The sequence below is a fragment of the Phasianus colchicus genome, chromosome 6 (assembly GCF_987193195.1).
Source record: "Phasianus colchicus chromosome 6, bPhaCol1.hap1.1, whole genome shotgun sequence".
Classification (NCBI taxonomy): domain Eukaryota; kingdom Metazoa; phylum Chordata; class Aves; order Galliformes; family Phasianidae; genus Phasianus; species Phasianus colchicus.
In genome coordinates this window covers 47,193,993-47,207,760 of record NC_143441.1, presented here as the reverse complement: position 1 = coordinate 47,207,760, position 13,768 = coordinate 47,193,993, and the positions used below count along the sequence as shown (strand labels likewise).

At 42.3% G+C, this 13,768-nt stretch overlaps 1 protein-coding gene across 7 annotated transcripts in view; it reads right to left on the bottom strand.

The window, feature by feature from the left end:
• The window catches only part of PRKAG2 (protein kinase AMP-activated non-catalytic subunit gamma 2), a 189,874-nt gene that overhangs the window by 13,117 nt on the left and 162,989 nt on the right, over positions 1–13,768 (bottom strand). For all 7 annotated transcript variants that reach the window (XM_031607884.2, XM_090143168.1, XM_090143167.1 and 4 more), the window contains 2 exons: positions 3,095–3,176; positions 2,346–2,404 (listed from right to left, as the gene is read on the bottom strand). In XM_031607884.2, coding sequence (XP_031463744.1) covers positions 2,346–2,404; positions 3,095–3,176 — 141 coding nt within the window. The remainder of the gene's footprint in view (positions 1–2,345; positions 2,405–3,094; positions 3,177–13,768) is intronic.

Below are 13,768 nucleotides of genomic sequence, written 5' to 3'. Positions count from 1 at the left end.
GACAGGAAAGATGTTTCACTTGCCCAAGCCATAGCCCAGATCTCTTCTAGACTCACCTTGAAGTAATCACCCCAAAGGAAACCCTCTGATAATCCCTCACACACCTGAACAAGAGCTTATCCTGATCACTTCTTAATGCTAAAAAGTGATTAATTTTACGTTTGCTGAACTACAAACAAACAAATGCACTTGGTTTAGCTCCTTCCACACTGCTCATGGTTCTCTGAAAGGGCTTAAGATGCAGAAGCTGCTTTTCTCTTCAGGTTCCAAGCTGCAAGCCAGCCACTCTGAACAGGAGCCGTGCTTGTCCTAGCATAGGCCAAAGCAGCCTGTTGTCTTTTGCACTGTTCCTCTCTGCCATGTACCTCTGTAAGGCCTTATGGAGCCTCCACAAAACCTACTCCACTCTTCTGTGAACCAATGGAGACCATTTTTGGATCACCCTGGAACTGGCACCCTTCAAAGAGTGTCAGGGAACGTTAAATTATCATACTATAAATTGGGCTACTCAACGTACTCTTTCTGGGTGGTATAAAAGATGTCCAGATGAGTAGTAAAGGCTTCTTTCAGGGTATTTAAAAAAAAAAAAAGAAGATTAAAGAAGAAGCCAGCTAAGCCTGTGGAGCACAGTTCAGTCTACCCAAGTGATGAGAAGAACAGGAGAACTCCTCAGCTGCTGAGAAGATGAGGCCAAGTCTAGCTCTGTGATGACACCATATACATGAATGTACCTGAACTTTCCTGATCAATCATTCAAGAATATTATCTAGCTCATGAACAGTAATATGCTTCACACTGTGAGGGATGTGGTGTGTTTAGAAGAAGTGATTAAAATACTTAAGAACTGAATTTTCAGCACAATTGCACTTAGTAGGACTAGAGCATCCCCCAACCAAACATTTATTATTTCTTTTTTTTCCTTCTACAGGAGACTGCATCAGTCACCCTTCGGTCAGATGTTGCCACTTCTCAGTTATTTACCCTTCCCCAGTCCAGAGGCTGTGTTTAGCACAACCTCTTCTATGGACTTCTACACAACAGCATGTTAGATAGCTCAAACAGGAATGGCAACTGCTAGGACATAAGTGAAACTGCACAGGAACACTGGTTATCTGGCAAGATATATCAATGTAAATTTCAAGAACAGACACGATCACCTAACTTTGAGAAGTCTGATATCACAGAATGGCCTGGGTTGAGGAGGTCTATGATGATCATCTAGTTTTAACCCCCCTGCTATGTGCAGGGTTGCCATCCATTAGATCAGGCTGCCCAGAGCTACATCCACATATATCAGAAGCCTGATCCATCCAACTGTTGATTCTTTAGCTAGTAAAACACAGTAGATATACTTTAATTCAAAGTGGGGAATTGGCATTGACAGGAACAAGAAAGGGATGTAAATGTTCGTATGAACATGTAAGCAAGAGAATCTCATCAACCAACTGCCAATGGGAATTTTTAAATTACAGTTAATTGAAGTCAAGAGATCTTCAACTGATTGTGTAACTCAGCCACACAACTAAAACCTTTGTGCATCTTTAACTAGTTTAACTCATTCATTCTAAAGCACCACTTCAAGATTTGAGTAACCTCTTAATCCCCCCAAGGCTCCATAAGCCAGCTTTGTGCTCAGCTCCACATATTCCCTTCAGAATAACTATCAGTTATGAGACAACACTGATTTATTTATAAAGGTATAAATTAATAAAAACACACCAGCCACTGTGTAACTACATATTTGATTTTTAAATACAACTAACTTTTTCCTACAATTTCAAACACTCTCCAGCCCTATTGTTTGATATTGTCCATTTAAATGGAGTTCTGATTAATATTAATTCATGTGCTTTGAAACAATCTGGACAAAAACACATACAGTGATCAATAATCAAGTACTTCACCTTCATATATTTATACCATGCCTAGTTTTTAATGAATAGGTTATTGCAGGTCCTTCATTCCAAGAGCAATAGACAACAGCTGCAATTCCAATTCCAAATGGAGCTTGGTACCCAAACCCAAGGCTCTCATGGTGAAGCACCACACAAAACATAATAAATGGCAGTGCTCATTAAGGAAATTCCTCATGTTTATACATGTCTAACAGAAGCAAACAATTTACCTGCCCAAGCTCATAGGACCTTAATGGTTACAGCCAGGAATTGAATAGAAGTATCCATATACCTCGAGCTCTGCATTTCTCTCAAAATATTCTATGAGTGTACTCATGACATGTCTAAGCTTCCAGACACTTAAAATAACTACAGTCCATCCTTCAAGCAGTTTGATATTTCACTTTCTGTACTGTACGACAACTGAGAGAGGCTTAACATCATACTCACCATTGGAGATTTATAGTATCTATGCAGTATGTTAATGAAATCTGTAATTGTTAACATTCCTACAAAAAGTGATACAGAAAGAAAGTTCTTCAGACACACACTTAAAACACAGAACTTCAGTTATTTTCTCCATTTATAGTCACTCTCTATAAAGTAATTAACAATAAATCTGTGCAACATACTGCCTATTTGCTACGTATATAAATTTTCACATTGATACAAAACTTCCCAATAAAAATATAGAACTGTGAATTAATATTCAAAGCCACAACCTACGTGCTTCTCCTCTTCTTTCAATCTCACAAAAGAAAATCTATTTCTTCCACTGTGGGATATAATACCCATGGCATTCCAAGTTAGTTCTGGTAATCAGTGATTTCACAGTGCACCTTACTGAGAACACGCAGAGAACCACATGCATATTGGTATTATACTTTTCTTTCCACAGTTCTTATTTTCACAGTTCTTTTTTTGTGACCATTACAGTTATTTTTAAGTGCACAGGGAAAGGCATACACTAGATAATAAATTTCAGAAGCTCAAGACCTCGAAGAGTCATTGTGATAGTCAAAGAACAGCAGAACTATGCAAGCTGGCAACATTTCGTGCCTCACAAGAGAAAACAAAGAAACCCACCAGCATCTCTTAGGATGTCAGACCATGGCTAAACCCAGAGCACCTCCTACAACAGTGTAGAGTGCAGCATGCTGAAAATTCAAATACAACTCAATTATGTTAGAACAACTTACCTACAAAACTCTGTTTTTTACTCTCCCACAGTGGAGCTGCTCTCACACCATTTGCCACCAAGGCGAAAAAGGCTTTCTTTACCTGCAAAGAGAGTGAACAGCTACATAAATCTCTGCTCTTAATTTAGCACACCAGACAGCAGCAGAAGGATTTCCACAGTTACTAGGAAAAAACACAGTTATGAAGAGGTAGCTGCTATTCAAAACAGAACAAAAACCACATGCGCTGCCAAACAAAAACCTTAAAGCCTTTTACTTCCATAAAAGGCTTAGAAAACTCAGCAATACCAAATCTGTTTCGTTCCATTATGTGAATATGCCACGTGAGAACCTCTGCTGAACGAGTATCTCCAGATCCATGGCATTGCTCTTTGGTCCAAAGAGCACAGAAGTACCAGCTGCAATCGCCTGATGATCGTGAGCTGAACAGACAGCATTTACACACTGACACCTTAAGATCTAATGACAGCTCCGTGCTAAGGGGCTCCTCCCCACAACAGCCAGGAATAAAAGGGCTTCACAGTCAATGGAATTTGTACCCAGAAAAGCAGCAACAAACAAAAATACAGGTAGGCGAAGAGTAAGTCTGTTACTGCTCAGTATAATCTCCCTGGAAAAAGTTTGCAAAGCCCTCCATGTGAAATCTAGTGTAATACAACATTCAGCGTAACACCTATTTAGACTTCACTTAGTTATAATTTATCAGCTTCAATTTCTAGAAGTGAATAAGTCTCTGAGTCTGCACCAGAAAGCATCACCTCTTCTTGCAGCTCAGTAATTCACACTCAGCGTTTTGCTACCTGGTGCTGCCCTACTGCATGCAAACCCCAGCCTTTGAGGTGGGACTTCTGAAAGCAATCCGTATTTCTTGCAATCTCTCAACAGCCAGTCTGCCTCTGCCCTGCTCTCAAGAAGCTCACCTGCTCCCCTGACTTCAGCTCAGCTCTCAAAGCTGCCTTCAGAACTCACCGATCTTTCTGCCACACCATCCTGCACACCACGAGCAGCAATGATGATCCACATCCATCCCTAAACTGGGCTGAAACTGAAGAAACCATATGGAAAAAAAATACCCAGCACCACAAATAACACTGTAGTGCACACAGCATGCACCGATTTTCTAGAAAGTGGTTAAATAGAAAGGTGCCAGAGGTATTAAGGCACCCTACTGACACAGGGAGGTACTGAGTAAAACAAGCATTAGGAAATGCACCACAGGAGCATGCTAACTCAACAGGAATACTGAAACCACAATAAAACCCCGCAGGCAGATGCACCAAGTGCTCCCAACACAGCAACATCACACCTGCTGTTAGCACAGCAAAAGCTAACAGCAGTATTTGGAGAGAACATAGGAGACAGAAATGAGGTCACACAGACTGACTCCACCTCGGGGCAAATTAGGCCTTCGTTAAAAAGAAAGAAAAAAAAGAACACTCAGAGTGCCCCAAACTGAGAACCTTTTGTATGTTTCCATAAGAAAAGCTATCACATATTGTAAGAGGTCACTGTCAACTCACATCCCAAGTCTTCCGCAAGATTCAGATGGTCAAGCTCTAGCACAACACTAAGATTAAGATGCTTCAGGCAATCTCCAAATTCATGCTATTACTCCTCTTTCTCAGACAAAACAGCACCAAAGTACACCACCTAGAAAAGTGTCTGGCTGGTAAAAATACAAGATTAGTTCTTGCCCTGGTTCTTTGATTTATTAGCAAGTGATTTGTGTCAAAGAAAACTCAAATCTTCTGTTAGATGCCATCCCAACAGGTTTACAAGATGGTTTTTGGAAAAACTGAACCTGCTGCACTGATACAACTACTAAGACAGTGGAGTTAAAACCTTAAAAGCCAGTGAGTTCAGATTGGGACCAGCAGTATTAAACTTTTTCAGTAACAGATCACTAAAATGCCCCATCCCTGGAGGCATTCAAGGCCAGGCTGGATGTGGCTGTTGGCAGCTCAGTCTGGTGGTTGGTGACCCTGCCCACAGCAGGAGGGTTGAGACCAGATGATCTCTGAGGTCCTTTTCAACCCAAGCCATTCTATGATTCTCCAATTCATTCTAAGATTCAATGAAAATTTAGTGGGAGATGCTTATATTATATTTTCCTCCTAAATAGCAGCTTAAGTGATGGCCCTACTGTTCTCTCCAGTTTTACACATGAGAGTGTTACACAGTTACCTTTTAAATAATGCCAACACTCACACTTTCTGTGATTTCCCAATCTCAGTTGCCCAAAGCACTGCTGGGTGGGCAGCCAAGGCACTGGGCTGTGCAGCTGGCCTTCGATCCAACACACATAGACATTTCAGTGATGTTTGTGCAGAAAATATCCACAAGCACCTTTACTTCAGATTGCGTACAGTCTGCAGCCTTCAAACGTTTCCAGCACATCCCATCATTTAGACCTCCAGCAGTGCAGTTAATTCCCAACTCCACCAGCACTGCTGCCAGCTTTGTGCTGCAGTTCCCTGATCTCAAGTAGAGCGCTGGAATGGCCTGACCTTCCCAAAGCCATTGTTTGCAGCCAGATCCCAAAGACCATTGCAGTTCAACGCCATGTGTGAAGGTTCTCAGAACAAAGCAGCACTTTCTTCCTTATTAACCATGCAGTGGTTCTGAGAAGCACAGCAAACCGTTCAAAGATGGTCCTTGTCTGCTCAGATTTTTCAAGATTGACTTGATGCATGCTGACCTTCATCTCATTTCTTCATAATCAATAGGGGAAGCAGTAATTTCTCGGGTACAACTCACCAGCCTTAGACTGAGACAAGCTGCATCCCACAGACATGAACCTGCCTCACACATGCACATTTTCATGTTGTTTATCTAACCATATTATAGAGTTCTTACAAGCTACCAATGGATTTCAAACTCGCCCACCAAGATTGCCCCATAATGAAGGTGACTGCTAACATTGCAATCATTTGTTTCATTCACCCAGCAGAAAGATTCTCATCCTGGAGAAAGGCTGTAATGGGAACCCGGTGGTGAAGGGAGAACGCAGAGCACAGCAGAGCACAAAGCTGTGCTGAAGGAGACATCTCAGCACTGTGGTCTCAGTGCCAACGTTAACTTGAAAAAGGTGAAAGATAAGAGAAATAAGAAACACAGCAACTCCAAATCTGCCACTGTGAAGCATAGGAATGACAGGAAAGATTAGCAGCATGAGCAGCATTAAGACATCTTCCAGGACCCTGTGGTATGGCTGTTATCCAAGGCCAAAGTAATTAACGCTGGTTGTGCACTAGAGGGGCAGGCTGAATAAAGAAAGTGAAGCCCAGGAGAGGCCCATGAAAAGACTGACCCCTGCAGCTTGTGGACACCATGCAGAGCACAGCTCCATGTGCAGCCCATAGTGGAGCAGGAGGTCTGGGGAAACAGCCCCCCATAGGGCTCTGTGCTGGAGCAGTGACTGAAGGAGGGGATCCGTGGTACAGAGCCATGTTGGAGCAGTGCTTGGAGAGCAGCAGCCTGTGGGAAGCCCACACAGGATCAGTTTGGGAAGGACAGCATCCCTTGGGAGGGATCCCACATGGAACAGGAGCAGAGAGCAACCACAAAGGAAACAGATAATACAAAGCATTAAGGAGTTGACTACAGCCCTCATTCCCTCAGTTTGCTTCTAGTTCTCACTGCTCTGGCCTGTTATCAATAGGTAATAAATTACACTAATCTCCCTCATGCAGTCTGTTTTGCCTGTGACAGCAACTGATGAGCAATCTCCCTGTACTTATCTCAACCCACAAGCTTTTCTCCATTGTATTTTCTCCTCTGCGCTCTTGAGGAGGAAGAGTGAGAGAGCAGCACAGTAGTGCTGAGCTGTCTGTTAGCATTAGGCCTCCACAGTTCCCCACAAAAAAGAAAATAAATTCCATGTTTGAGTGATAAAAAGCATTTATATGTTCACAATGAGAAGTGCAGACTGATTGACACTCTCTGCTCTGCCTTTTTTTGCAGCCTCTCAGTGTTTATAGCAAACTTATAAACAGGACAGAGACCAACCTATCTGATAGTGATAGGACAAAGGGGAACAGCTCAAGGACAGGCTGGATGAAGCCCTTGGCAACCTGGCCTGGTGGGTGTCACCCCTCTTACAGCAGTGTGGGGTGAGATTATTATGAAGGTCCCTTCCAACCCAAGCTATATAGTGATTCTATGATGATTTTATGACTGTCCTAGTTGTTCATATTTTGCACAGTCACTGTAGAGTGAAGGAACAAAAGCTTACCATATTTCTTTCCTTTCAGGGGCCAAAACACATCTATACTTCAACACTTCCTACTTGCTGAGCACAGCAGAAGTACAACAGTCAGTCTTTGCTGTATTAGGAAAACCAGCAGGCCTCTGCTGTGATCCCTGTACTGCAAAAGAGACCAAAAACCTCATCTGCCTACGCTCCATTCCTTTGGTTTAGGTGTGTTTATGAGCTGATTGCCTTTCAACTTCTTCTGATGCAAATATCCAAAGAATGGGGCAAGAGCTCTTCACCCAACATAATCTGAACTATATTTCTCAAAGCAGCACAGTTAGTCGTACGGATGCCTATGTCTTAGCACACCTAGGAAACAGGAAAAACACAACAAAACCCAGAAAACACCAAAACACTCACAACTGATGTATGAGATGCAAGCCTGATGTTGTCTAACTGCAAGAACGTCTCTCCTCTGCTCTCTTGAGAGCCCACATGAGCGCCATGTTCAGCTCTAGGGACCCCTCCGAGGACATGGAGCTGCTGGAGAAGGTCCAGAGGAGGCCACAAGGATGCTTGGAGGCCTAGAACACCTGAGCTATGGAGACAGGATGTGATTTAGAGAAGGCTTCAACAAGACCTTATAGCAGCCTTCCAGTACCTAAAGGGCCTACAAAAAAAGCTGGGGAGGGGCTCTTTGTCATTGTGTATAATAACAGGACAAAGGGTAACAGCTTTAAACTAGAAAGGGGTAGATTTAGATGAGATATTTGGAACAAATTCCTCACAGCGAGGGTAGTGGGCTCTGGTGCAGGCTGCCCAGAGAAGCTGTGGATGTCCTGTTCCCAGAGATCTTCAAGACCAAGCTGGGTGGGCCTTTGGGCAACCTGATCTGGCAAGAGATGTCCTTGCCTGCAGCTGGGGTTGGAACAAGATGGTCCTCAAGGTCCCTTTCAACTCACACCATTATATGACTTTAAGTTTAAAAATAGTGCAACTTTCCCACAGCAGATTCAATAGGAATCTTCCTCTTCCACAGTTATAATCTCCAAGTGATTTATTTCTATAGCATGAACATTTTCGAGTGGTGAAGTGCTGACACAGCCTGCCCAGAGAGGTTGTGGATGCCCCATCCCTGGAGGTGTTCAAGGCCAGATTGGATGGGGCCCTGGGCAGCCTGGTCTAGTATTAAATGGGGAGGTTGGTGGCCCTGCATGTGGCAGGGGGGTTGGAGATTCATGATCTTTGAGGTCCCTTCCATCCCTGCCCATTCTGTGATTCTATGATAAGCTAAACTGGAAAGAAGGACTTTAGAGTTTATCGCCAGTGCCCACAAACATCCATCGCCTTGACAATCCAAGACCAACATGAGCACAGTAAATATCTCATAATTCACACCCAGATGGCAATAACATTTAAAACACCTTTGAGGATGAAGTAATTCTCCCCAAACTCAAGCTGAAGCAAAGACATTTCAGGGAGAAATCCCTGAAATCCTGGGAATCTCACCATTAGCTCTCCAAGCAGTCAGAAGGAAACTAAGAAAAACATATCTTGATTTATAATCTAGGAATGACACCCACTATCAGTAAACAGGTAATTTTCACAGAAATACATATATTTTTAGGGTTTCATTAATTGCTTTGTCTTAAGTTTCTCAAGAAGCGTCAAGCAAAACATTGTGGAGGATATTAAACAATGTGAAATTCCAATTTTTCTTCAAATTAAGTTTTAGCTGTCCAACTCACTTTATTTTTAATTATTTTCAAGTTATATAAAAATGCAGTTCTGTAAAGGAGCTGTTTTCAAAAGTCAAAGCCTCTTTCATAACACAGATACAAGCCAGTACTTATGAACTGGCTTACTGGGAGTCAGTATGCAAGATTACAACCAGCAATCTCAGCATGATGACTGCTGCATTCAGGTTTATTTTCCAATTACTTTCTTCTTTGCTCAATGTATTTAGTAGAAGCATTTCCTCATTAGATGTACTAAGCCTTTAAAAAAAAAAGTCTAATTAAGGAGTTAATAGCAACTTACGCCTAGGGCAAGGGCCAGGGAGGTCTTGAAGAAAGTTTCTTCTTCTACCTTTATCACACCTTCTGCTAAAGTAATGAAGAATTATACAAACCTGTTATTAACTTAAAGGCTATGTTTGCTCCCACATCTGAAAATCCCCAATCAACAAACATTTGTAAGCAACTTCTCTAGTTCCCATTGAATTTTGGAAAGATTACATGAATACAAATCGGTTATCATCTCCCCTCACAGGGCATGGAATAGAAACACTCTTAGATGTACTGAGGGTCATTGAGAGCTTACTAAAAACGTAGGAGCTGATGAAGTAACATCCTTCATTAGATGATTCAAGTTAAAACTCATGGAAAAGACAGGTAAGGTCTCATTCTCAACTTACAGGATGCAGGTACGTGTTCTACACTTTTACCCAATTAGTCTGCCAACATAGATATCCTCCCCCATCCCACATATGCACCAAGAAGGTCCAGTCCAACTGTAGACACCAAACCAAGGCCCTGACACTGGATATCAGTATGCCCATAGTGTAACCAGCTATTAAAGGCTGTCTTCCCTCTAACACTACACACAGTTCCATCAAGACTTCTTTGTTCCACCTTAGTGAGGTACTCTGCAGATACTTATTTTCATGCTATTTGAGGGGAGACTGAGCCTTCTAGTTTGTAGTATGCATATGGGAACCATTTGGTCATGGCTTGAACCAGTGGAAGGAATACACCTGTGTGACCAGAAGGGGCCAACCCTGGGTCCACCCCTCCCTAACCTCATTTAAGGGCTAGCAGCCACAAGAGAAGCACCTCCACTCAGAGATCACCTCCTTTGGAGTGTTTGGTGAGCCCCATTCCTTGGGAAGGGGGAAGTGATTTCTTTTTTTATTACTGGATTGCAATTTCTCCCTTTCTTGGGTGATCCAAAAGTGGTTTAAAGCAGGTGTATTTGCTATCACCTATCAATACAGTATGCAATATCTGAAAACCATGGGTTTGCTTTCTAAAAAAGCAATCACTTCAAGCAAGAATTTCTGTTACTACATACTAGTGGGCTAGAAGTCAGAAAGAAAGTAAGCCTCACAGGGCCAGCTGCATTGGAAAGGGCACAGAAATTCTTTGACAGATTAAGAACTTGCCACTCCTGGCAGGAGCGATGCAGGGAGAGCAAGAACAATGCATGACTTTCACTGAGCCAAGCACAAGTGTTCCAGCTACACCCTGTCTTGACTAAGACATTTCCATTTAATTGGTACCTAGGAACTCGCAATATCTTTCCCCAAGATCAAGGAGTGAATGCCTCCTATTGGTCCTGAGAGCCGCAGGAATCGAGCTCTGATGCTTGTTATGTACAGGAGCAACTCTAAAGAAAAACAGCCTTCCAGTATTATGCTACTGATTCTGGCCTGATCTCAAGGGCGCTTTTTTGTGGCCTGTCTCAGCCCACATGCCAGCTAGAAACTAATGCATTGCTCTTTTTACAGCTCTGTGGAATGAGTAAGCAAGGAGGGATGTTCACACTCCTCAAAAATGCAGACAGTTTAAACTTAGGAAGCTTAAAGAGGAAAAACCTCGAAGCCAATTAAGGCACAGATAGTCCCCTTGTAAAGCTGTGAGAACTCTTGTTATGACAGCAGACCCTGAGACTGCTGCATGCTTATGGAAGCAAAAGATTCTAGAGCATTCCTTCTGGAAGCCTGCTCTGTCTCATTACCTCGGAGAGAGGGAACACCTCAGTCAAGAATGACCTGGAGGGAACAAGAATAATGAACCCCATTTACTTCAAGTCAGCACAAGGAAGAGAAATACAAATCCTCTTGTGCTGTTCTAATCTGGAATCCCTTGCTCTGCAGAAGTTATATTTACTTCCAGCTTGTTAAAACAAATAAGTTTCCAGGAGATTATTCCAAATATTTTTCTAGTTATGCAGAAGAAAAATAAGTACTTGAGTTCTTCCATGTATGTGATAGTTACCAACAAAAGCCTACTTTACTGACAAGGCCCGCTCTATTACCAACATCAATAATTTAACCTTTGTTTAATAATGTAATCAAGCCAACCAACTGTGTAGATTTCTTCAAGACAAAAGAAAGGCAAAGAGTCTTCATGATTCTGAAGCCTTATTTTGATGTTTCAATAGGAAAAAAAAGATTTTTATTACTTCACAAAATACCAGAGACTTCAAAAATACCTTCCAATATCACATTGAGCAAAAAGAAATGTATACTTCAGTGGTAAAATGTAATTCTACTTTTAATAAGTGAAAAATACCATTTAGTCAAAGGTTAGCTAGAGCTCTGCACCCCACAGGAGTTTATACAGGCTTCACAAGACACAGCCAGCAAGTGTGCAATTATGCCACTCCTAGAACTGTGAATTACTGCTTGATACATAACAAGGAAGTCACAGAATCATAGAATGGCCTGGGTTGAAAAGGACCTCAAAGACCATCTAGTTTCAACCCCCTGCCATGGGCAGGGTCACCAACCACCAGACCAGGCTGCCCAGAGCCACATCCAGCCTGAAAATGCCAGCCTTGCACTTAGTTTTTACCCTTCTTTTAGATGGTCAGTTAGTCTGTGTTACAAAACAAGCTAATCCATCTCAAAGACAAAACATTTAAATAATGAATTTGTTTGAAGGCCAAGCAAAAATCTGGCCTTAAATAAGATTAGAGAGCTAAGCTGCAGAGACTGCTATATGCTCTGCTGAGAGTCATTTCCTTCCAAAATGGAAATAGAGCTCACAATAGAGTGGAGAAACAAATTTTTCTGTTGGAAAGAAGGTATAACAAAGTCAAGCTTAGGCAATAACACTGAAAAAATGAAATCACATCAGTATGTGATGGTAGTACCAACAGAGAAAACTCATCTGACTGACAGAATGTGAAGAAGTGCTACATTTTGTTGACACTTAACTATAATACAGGAATTACTGAAATAGATAATTTCCTTTCAAAGCACTTTTGTCAGTTTCAAAGAAGTCAAATTGCTTTAAGCATCACTATATGCACCCAATGTCAGTTAAAACCACCAAATAGAAAGCACACACAGACCTGGATGATGCTACTTCCCCAGAATATTGCCACATTAAATGCATTAACACATAGAGCACCCAGATACTGTGCTGAAAACACATGCAGGTAACCAGCCAGCCTGCATCCAGCTCAGTGTTCTCCTGCAGTCAACAGATGTGGATCACCTTTAATTTATTGAATTAAAGCAAAAAAGAACAGCAAGGTCCTTCAGTGACAGCAGAGTAGCCCTTCAAGGGACAACCCTCCTATCCTTCCCAAAGGGGTTGGGAGGATTTTGTTCTATTGTTTGCATCCTGGGAGACGTGCAAGAATTTCAAAAGGCAGTTTATCACAGAGAGCTGCATACTGCTGCAGCTTGCCTCGTTTCCTCACTGTCCACAAAGCTGAATTGGCAAACTTCACGGGATAGTACATAGCATCTCATGGCCTCCCAACTCCAACTCTTCATGCTCAGATCAGACTTTTAGAAGTTTCTTTTCTCTGGGAAAAGCAAAAGGCAGGGGTTTCTCTTGAAGGAGTGAGTGAGTGGGTCTCAGGCAGGGGAGAACTGTGGCATGGAGGCATAGCTCAATAGATTTGAGGAGCAACTGCTTACAGTTAGCACTTTCCCAACTACAGTCACCATTTCTCAAGGTTAGTACAGCCTATGGGTCATTTCAGGTAGGCAGTCAAGTTTAGGAAGAAATATAAGCTGCTATACTGGGGCAAATGGAGCTGTGCCAGTTGGCCTCAGGCTGGTTTGCAGATCACAGCTCTGTCTACTACTTATTCAACATATCTACTCTTCGACTTTGCAGCACAGAGCACGTTCTCCTGGTGAAGCATGCCTAACTGAAGTGTACAAGCTACCACTGCTTTCACAACAGCGCAACAGAGGTGCCAGTGGCACAGGCTCACTCCTGACAAGACCAGAGTGGTGTGCTAGGAGAAATGAGATGTTTGGTAGCTGCTGGAATCAAGAGGCCCCCAAGCTTTCTGACCAATAACAGGACTGAAGAGATTGTCAGCCCATTCCTAATTAGCTACTAATAGTGCTATTTAAGGCCTCCTGTCAGCTTTGCTCCTTACCATGTCCTTTTACTCAAGGATAAAGGAAGATTCCTTACAAATCTTCACATTAAAGCCCTCCAAAAATACTGAGACTTAACACTTATTGAATGATGTTGCTTCACTGGTATTGCTTATGTCCATGATATAACATCTTCAGTTTTCCCTACAGTTAACAACAGTTTTGAAATACTTTCTGTAATACCTCATGTACAAATCTCCAGGGTAAATGTGTGCTGAGATTTCTGCCCAGTAGAGGGAGACAGGGTACTGCAGTCAGATAGAAACCCAATGACAGTCTTCCAAAGGATAGCATGAGAAAATGATGCAGCTCCACTATTTCATTCTTCCATCAATTGCTGGTAGCTTAC